Source organism: Quercus robur, chromosome 8, assembly GCF_932294415.1.
Source record: "Quercus robur chromosome 8, dhQueRobu3.1, whole genome shotgun sequence".
NCBI classification, from domain to species: Eukaryota; Viridiplantae; Streptophyta; class Magnoliopsida; order Fagales; family Fagaceae; genus Quercus; species Quercus robur.
In genome coordinates, this window is record NC_065541.1 from 65,089,566 (window position 1) to 65,098,525 (window position 8,960).

Genomic DNA, 8,960 nt, shown 5'->3' on the forward strand with positions numbered 1-8,960 from the left:
AATGGAAAAATTAATTGTTGCCCTACAAATATTGGTTTAAGAAATATTTTTAGAAAATTTAAATGAAAATTTATTTATTTATTTTATTTTTTTATATTTCTCATAAAAATAGTATAAATATTTTTATAAATGCATACTATTAACAGGTACTTTTAAGGCAATTGTTAATAAATTATTTTAAAAAAAATTTAACACTACTTTGATAAGAAATATAAAAAACCGTTAAAATAATTAATTATTTTCTTTTATAATTTTTTTTCATATAATTTTTAAAACAATATCTTTAGAATATTTGTTAATTTTTTTATATTAAAATAGTCTATAACAACATTTGTTGATCGACTATTTTTTTTTTTTTTTTTGCTCAAAAAAAAAAAAGTCGATCAACAAATATTTTGACTGACTCAAAATTAATTACCACAACTACACAAATATCCCATCAAACAGTCAAAACACACACACACAAATTTAACCCTCTTAAACTGTACGAGCAATTTAATGACACCAAAATAGGTACAACTAAAAATACTTTTTTACCAACTATAACTCGCTAGGTGATAATTTGGACACAAATTGTGCTATTTTTTGTTTTTTTTTTTCACTAGACTTTTTCAAACTGTACACACATTCACACTTGAACACCCCCCACCCTCTCATCTTTCCGACACACAAAAAAAGAATTCTCTCTTTCCCATTTCTTCCCCCAAAGTCTTATCCTCTCCTCAGAGACAGAAAGAGAAAAGAAAGGTTTTTTTTGGCTGAAAAGAAACCTGTCAGATTCCAAAGTATCCAGACATTAATTTCTTTTCTTACAACCATCTCTTTTTCTCTCTAGATTCATAGATAACCCAGATACCCACCCGTGTGCTCCTTTCCTTTCCTCTCTCTCTTTCACCCATTAATGCTCTCTTATTGATAACTTTAACCCCTTCTTAAAAACGCTTCCTATATATCCCACATGCGTTACCTACACCAATTTTCCCTGTAAAAACTGAAACTTTTTCATGGCGGTCTTTCTGTATTCACTTCTCTTTGTGGTTTTCTCTACCACCCTTTTCTTCTTTCTTCGTTCCTCACGTTGCCGGAGGCTGAGATTACCACCTGGGAATCTTGGGCTTCCCTTTATTGGTGAGACTTTGCAGCTTATTTCAGCTTACAAGACTGAGAACCCAGAACCCTTTATCGATGAGAGGGTGACCCGGTTCGGCCCCATATTCACAACCCATGTTTTTGGCGAACCAACAGTGTTCTCGGCTGACCCGGAAACGAACCGGTTCATTTTGCAAAACGAAGGGAAGCTTTTTGAGTGTAGCTACCCGGCCTCGATATCAAACTTGTTGGGGAGGCACTCTTTGTTGCTCATGAAAGGTGGTCTTCATAAGAGAATGCATTCTCTAACCATGAGCTTTGCTAACTCGTCCATTATTAGAGACCATCTTTTGGAAGACATAGACCGGTTGATCCGGCTCAATTTGGATTCTTGGTCCGGACGGGTTTTTCTCATGGAGGAGGCCAAGAAGGTACGTACAAAGAAATGGGTTTTTAGCTTTTCATGTGATTAGTATTTTGGAACTACTTTTTTTTCCTTAAAAATTTGTTTTCAAAAGTGTGTTTTTTTTTTTTTTTTTTTTTGTGTAAAATAGTTGTACCGACTTAAATTTGTAGTGGAATATTATTATAGGAAATTCCACCTTCATAATTCAAATCGGGTACAAGGTGCATATTATATTGTCTTCTTGACTAACAGGTGCATATTATAGAAATTATTGAGAGGACAATTTTCAGAGTTAATTTGTGTATAAATGATGGGTTGTGTTATACACTTATACTACATGTTTAAACAATTGGAAGTGACTCAGATTCCATGTCTAGTGGGTGACAATACATACGTGCCAGTACTGCACGTTATAGCATGTAAAAAGTTTACGGCTAAAAGTCACTCTTTAGGTCATCATATGCGCATCTCTAAAATAATATGTTCCTCTCTCTCTCTCTCTCTTTTTCTCTATTTCTTTCTAAGTGTGATATGTTATGCTCTCGCTTTCACTTCTTCTTTGCTTTTCTTTTTTGTTTTTGTTGTTTATTATGGGTTTTAACTCTAAAAGAAGTGGAAGGGATATTCAAACTGGAGAGACTTTTTTTGCTTTATTAGTTTATTTTTCAGGTTATATATGATATGCAGATAATATTTGTGTGTTTTATTTTAATGTAGATAACATTTGAGTTAACGGTGAAGCAATTGATGAGCTTTGATCCTGGTGAATGGACTGAGTCACTAAGGAAGGAGTATGTACTTGTAATTGAAGGTTTCTTCACTGTTGCTTTGCCTCTCTTCTCCGGCACCTACCGCAGAGCCATCAAAGTACTATGTTTCTCCTAATTATGTGACACCTATTTGTTTTTATTTTTTATTTATTTATAAAAACCCTTTATTTGGTTTTCGAGGAAATTGATGAAAGAAAAAAAAGCAAAATTTTTCTTTTCCAATCTTCTTATTCTCTTTACAAAAAATACACACAGAATAAACAAAAGACATGGTGGATATTTGGTTATAGAATCTATGTAGTCACAAACAACAATGGCTAGATAACATCACATTGAAAACATTATGTTTTTAAGAATTATGTTATTGAAGTAGAAAAAATTACCAAGAAAATAACAGGATCACATAAATTTCCACTCACTTCACTCTGGCCCACTTGAATGAGAGAGAGAGAGAATCTATGATTATTTTTGATGATTTATTCGATAATCCAAGTTTAAAACGCAACAAATCTCTTTTAACATTTTTCACTGGGATGTGACTTATGTGTCATAAGTCATACCAGTAAAAGTTAGGAATGGTCACAGTAAAAATGATGTTGTACTGCATATCACTTTTTATCACTTCAATAAGTTGTAAGAAAGAAGGAAAAAAAAAATCAAATTTAAGTATATATATGTGGTAAAAATAATCTAGAGGATTGAGTTTTGTTTATAATATATCTTAATAAGTTCTGTACAATCATTCTGTGTTGAAGGCTAGGACTAAGGTGGCAGAGGCATTAAGCTTGATAGTGAGGCAAAGAAGGAAAGGGAGTGAAGCAGGAGAGAGAAAGAACGACATGTTAGAAGCCCTATTAGCTGGGGATGATGGATTCTCAGACGAACAGATTGTGGATTTCTTGCTAGCTCTTCTTGTTGCAGGCTATGAAACCACCTCTACTATTATGACTCTTGCTGTTAAGTTTCTCACTGAGACACCTCTTGCTCTAGCTCAACTCAAGGTGTGTTCTTTTTCTCTATCTCACTCTCTATCTGCCGCCACGTTTGTATTTTTTTTTCACTTTATCTTTCGGCGGTTTATTCTATGTTGCCAATAATTCACTATCCTCTCATGGGCCTATAACAGCCCCCACAAAACAAAAAATGCATACATGCTTTGCTTCACTATGAACCTCATTTTCATTATCTAAATCCTCATCCATTCACTTTGGACGCGGTTACAAAGAGACGAAACAAAATGAAAGATGAAAATTGAAACGCGGTAAGATAAAAAGAGCTACACAGGGTTCTTTCACTGTTTGTGCTTGACAAATCAAACTAGTACTTGAGCATGTCTTAATTACTTTTTGGGTTTATGACAACACCGCACGAGCTTGGTTAGTACGAAACGTTGATTTTTTAAGAATTTTGTTTGGTTAGTACGAAACGTTGATTCTTTCCACTAATTACACTGCAATATGCGTCTTATTATCTTGGTAAAAAAAGGAGGTAAAATGACGTCTCTGGCCGCTTAAGAGTTAGGAGTAGGTGCATTTGGCATTTGGATGATTTCTCTTTAGCACATCATTGTGTGATTCAATATATATTAGTATTAAATATTATCTTTTTACAAAGTAACTTATTACAACTTTAGTTAGATTTTTTTAATCAAAGATTATTATACTTGTGAGTGAAAAGAAAACTGAAACTTCATTGTTAACAGTTCTAATATTTTAAAATATTGCTCACTTTATTTCTTTTTTTAGAACCCTACTATCCAAAACTATTATTAAGGCATATTTTATTTAAAAAATAAATTAAGTAAAAATACAGGTATACAACAACAACTGAACATTAATCCTAAATTTCTTAAAAAAAAAAAAAAGCATTAGTCCTAAATTAGGATATTCTAAATTGAATTAATATTTATCTTGACCGACCTGACCTAACCCATGTTTCTTATTTGCTTTTTTCTGTTTTTATTTTTTATTTTTTATTTTTTTTTGGGATGAAAGCTTCCATCAATGGTTTGTTTGGCTGTTTGCTCCATTTTAAAGATGTAGTGATTAATAATCATTTCCAAAACGCACAAAGTCCAACATTTTTTTTTTTTTTGATAGGGAAAAATGTAACATTATGAGATGTGCTACTCTAAAATTACTCTAATAATTTCATGATTAAAAAAAAAAACCAAAATTTTATGGAGCATTATGTGAGGTGTATAAGGCAAAAGGAGATTCAGCTTTTTAGCACCGCTCTAATAAATAAAGTCTTAGTATGCAAATTTAAACACATATTTTCAGTTTTTAAATAACATCATACGTATTTTTATATATATTTTTACTCACATATATTTAAAAAAAAATTAAAAACGGTTATTTAAATTCATTTCCTAAACGGGTCCTATGAAAATTAGATTATACTTTTTAAAATTTTCTAGTAAAGTGCGTAAAAATGTTGGAAAGCGTTACAACTACGTGGTCAAAAGTAGAGTAGAGGAGTGGGCAAAGTACAAATGGTGAAGTCAAAGTAGTAGAAGCAACATTCGTCTAACCAACGGACAAAATGATAGCTTCCCAAACTGCACGCCTCTCTCTCACACACACCTTCAACTTCATCTTCAGACTTCAAAGATGCGCTGTTTCAATACCCAGACCGTGTCAGTATCAAAGATCACACTTGTACCCTTTTGACCACAAATGGGCCTTTTCACCTTTAAATAAAAATACCCTTCCCTCACGTGCAACTAGTAGGGGCATTTCTGTCATTAACTCTCTCTGTGAGTATTAAAAGCATATTGTTGGGTCCCCTATGTGGGTCATTGGAAAACGTTTGGTACTGATTTCGAGGACCATTGAAAATCGGACGGTGTGAAATCAAAGACAGATTATGATGTCATGTTGTAGTCACTTTGTGCAACACCCAGTTTAGTGTAGTGTAGAATTTTGATTCCTAGGATTTGATTTGGTTGAATTGTCACCGTTGGATTATCAAAGGGTACACACATGGTTAATGCTGGGCCTTTTTTTTTCCAACACAAAGTGTTAAATGGGCTTTAAAGACACTGTAACGTTTAATCAGAATTGGCTATGAGCCTAGCCTAGTAATCTAGTATCTACTATTTCAATCTCAATTTTTCAAAGGAGCATCACAGTTGACAGGCCCACAAAAATATATTAAATAAAGACTTGAATTCAATCCAAATGAAATGAGATTTGTTCAAGAAAGTAAAAAGAAAAAGTTGGCCTTGTGCTCATCCTTTCAAATGCCGCATCACAGTTCACATGTGATTCACATCAATGAGTACATGCAGTTCACATGTGATTCACATCATGATTACATGCTTACGAAAATTTCACAAAATATTTCAAAATTGTGAGTCCTTATTGATAAGGAGATTTAGCCCGTTGGAAAGGGGTTTTTAGTATCATTGTTTATGTGTGGGTTAAAACGTGTTGTAAAAATATGTGTTGTGATGTTTAAATATTAAAAACTATTGTTTAAACAATAGTACCAAACACCTCCTAAATTTATAAAAACTTAGGACCTACTTAGTAAGAGACTTCTAGTAACGTTATTTGTATTTTTTGGAAATACGTATATGTGAAAAAATGTGTGAAAATATATGTAATGTTATTTAAATATTAAAAATTATTGTTTAAATCACAGTAACATACGGGCCTTTATAGTGAATTCTTTTGTTTACCCACCCATTATCATATTACTAAAACATAAAATACATCTAATCACATGTGAAAATATCTCAATAAACACTATTTCAAGTTTTAAATAAAATGTTAACGTGGTGGTATTAGGTAGAATGTATTAAGTTTTAAGTAAAAAATTGATATGATAATCTTTTATTAGATGATGTAATATATGAATTTTGCACCTCATTCTTATCCTTACCAAAGTTGGACTCATCGATAAATGAGAAAATGATGTCAAACTTTTTTTGAGAAACAGGCCTAAGAGGCCAATTTAAACAAGAATTGTTGTGTATATGCTATATAATGTTGATCAATTCTAATAGAATTAGTCCCATTAATTCCTTGTACTCTTACCTTTTTTAAGTTAAAAGAAACAAAACTTTGCATAAGTTGTTTTACTAATAATGCTATGATATGTTGGGTATGGTTAAAAAATGTGAAAAGATTTTGAGGTTTTTTTTTTTTTTTTTGTCTTCTTAGCCTTGCTCATTTATAAAACTGGTCAAATGGTCATGTTTATGGTGTTTTTGACAGGAAGAGCACGACCAAATTAGAGCGAGGAAGAGTGAGATGGAGGCTCTTGAATGGAGCGATTATAAGTCTATGCCGTTCACTCAATGTGTAAGTTCATTGTTTAATGAATCCCACAAACAATAAATAAAGATAGCAACATTTTGATTTTAATTCGATTGCTGGGGTACCCTTTTTTTTAAATTTTATTTTTCCTGTTTATGATTTTTTTAGGTTGTCAATGAAACTCTGCGGGTCGCAAACATAATTAGTGGGATATTCAGGCGAGCAATGACAGACATCAATATAAAGGGTAAGGAAATCCTTATCATGATTTCTCATATTTTTTTATCAAGCTAGTGCTGCGTGGTGGGCACAATTGTGTAACATGGGGGTAACTATCAAGCCCATGACTAAAAGTTAATATTAGGCTATTGGCTAAAGATGTCTTCAACCAGTGATAAGACATAAATCATCAATTAGTAATAAAGTTAATAATGGTGTGGGTTTTAGACTTTCAGACTTCCAGTTAGCTCAACTCATAAATTTTTTTATTGTTGAATAAGATGTGGAATTCGAATCCTGCCTACACCAAAAATTAATTAATGTCTTAACCTATTGATAAGAAGTATTTATCGTAGAGGAGGGTTGAAATTATATCGTATTATGGAATTAACTGGTAACAAGGGCCTTAAATATCAACTCATATGCAAGCAGGTTATACAATTCCTAAGGGATGGAAGGTTTTTGCATCATTTCGAGCTGTACATTTGGACCATGACCACTTCAAAGATGCTCGCACTTTTAATCCATGGAGGTGGCAGGTAACTCTCTCTTCCTCTCCCCCCTCACTCACAAACATGCATTTCTTGTTTGTACTTATTGCTAATTGATCATCAAATTTGAATAGAGCAATTCTGGAGCAACAAGCACAGGGAATGTGTTTACGCCATTTGGAGGAGGGCCAAGGTTGTGCCCTGGTTATGAACTTGCTAGAGTAATACTCTCTGTCTTCCTTCATCAACTTGTCACTCAATTCAGGTATAGCACATACAATATCGATGTCCAAATTGTGCGTTAGTTTGCCAATGACATTTTAAGTCAAATAGCGCATTTTCTGATGTTTACAATAGAAACGTGTAAGGGTTGGACCCTTGTCACCTTAAAATGTATTTTTTTTTTTTTAAAGAATGTGCAATTAGGTTTTTTTTGGGAACTAATTTGGCCTAAATTGTTGGCAGTTGGGTTCCGGCTGAGGATGATAAGTTGGTTTTCTTCCCGACAACCCGGACGCAGAAGCGGTACCCTATCAATGTGCAACGGCGGAATGTGACTAAGCTGTGTAAAGACTAAGAGCCAAGATATGTGAAGAAGAAACCCAAAAAAAAAAAAAAAAGAAGTCAATATATGTTCAAGACATTATTACTAATAAAATCAAATTATTAGCTTAGTAGCATATATATATATATGTGATATATATATATGTAGATTATTTTTGTCCAAATGTTTAGAGCAGCGGTATCAATATATTGTTCTGTTTCACTTCCTTATCAGGTTGGGTTTGGTTGGATTTTTTTTTTTTTTTTTTTTTTTTTTTTTTTTTTTTTTTTTTTTTAATTTTAAGAATCGGGTTTGGTTGGATTTTTAGGAACGTGGGCCTTCTTATTATTTGAAAATTAAGAGCCGAGTTTAAACAAATTGATTTGCTAGTACAAAAAGTAATAAGATTCCAGCCCACGAAGCACTGAAGCCTGAAGGTGAGAAAGGAGGAACCCACGAGTGAGTGACAATATGGGCGGTGCTAGTTTATCTAAATCTATAACGTGTTGAATAAAATATTTAAGGTTTGAACTTAGCCTATAAACTGATAGATTTATTGGTCTATTAATAAAAAAAAATTATTAAACAATTATTATGGAACGTACATTATATATATTAAAATTATATTGGATTTTTTTTTTTTTTTTAAATGCTAAACATGGGAACGGGAATTTTTTTTTAAAAATGTGCAGACAACTTGTTGGAGCAAAATATATTAATCTTGTTAGTATTTTTAAATGAGTTGAAACGAGTTATATTTGTGTTATGTTTATTAAATAGATAGAACTAAGTAAAACTACTTAATAATAATAAGTAATAACCCTTGTGTCATAAGTCATAACATTAACTAACATGAAATTACCTTCTTTGCCCATCAGATTAAGATATAATTCTTTCTCAAAAAAAAAAAAAAAAAAAAAAAAAAGATTAAGATATATAATTGATTTATGATGTAGGTGAGATTGCAACTTTAGATCATTTGTTCCACACAATAACAATAAAGTCACTTTTGTTTTGAATTGCCTCAACAAAACACTGATATATGAACTAAATAATGACATTTACTTGGGTTTCATAGATAGCTTACTGTAGTAGCGGATACTATAAAGACAATTCAATATACAAGTTTAGTACTTTAGAATGTAATGATGTGTGTTACAAATAATGTAATATTTA

The 8,960-nt window shown here is 32.1% G+C and overlaps 1 protein-coding gene across 1 annotated transcript; it reads left to right on the plus strand.

The window, feature by feature from the left end:
* Positions 1–643: 643 nt before the first annotated feature.
* LOC126697712 (cytochrome P450 90A1) lies at positions 644–7,863 on the plus strand. The gene is made up of 8 exons (XM_050394796.1): positions 644–1,520; positions 2,213–2,362; positions 3,021–3,266; positions 6,489–6,575; positions 6,699–6,777; positions 7,182–7,288; positions 7,375–7,505; positions 7,706–7,863. The coding sequence occupies exons 1-8, from the start codon at positions 1,005–1,007 to the stop codon at positions 7,815–7,817; spliced, it is 1,428 nt and encodes a 475-aa protein (XP_050250753.1). The 5' UTR covers positions 644–1,004; the 3' UTR covers positions 7,818–7,863.
* Positions 7,864–8,960: the final 1,097 nt, after the last annotated feature.

Excerpts from the sequence above, each read along its gene's own strand:
- LOC126697712 (XM_050394796.1), top strand. The coding sequence starts at position 1,005 with ATGGCGGTCTTTCTGTATTCACTTCTCTTTGTGGTTTTCTCTACCACC. Across the intron at positions 6,576-6,698 it reads CTATGCCGTTCACTCAATGT|GTTGTCAATGAAACTCTGCG; the intron begins GTAAGTTCATTG and ends TGATTTTTTTAG. Across the intron at positions 7,289-7,374 it reads TTAATCCATGGAGGTGGCAG|AGCAATTCTGGAGCAACAAG; the intron begins GTAACTCTCTCT and ends AAATTTGAATAG.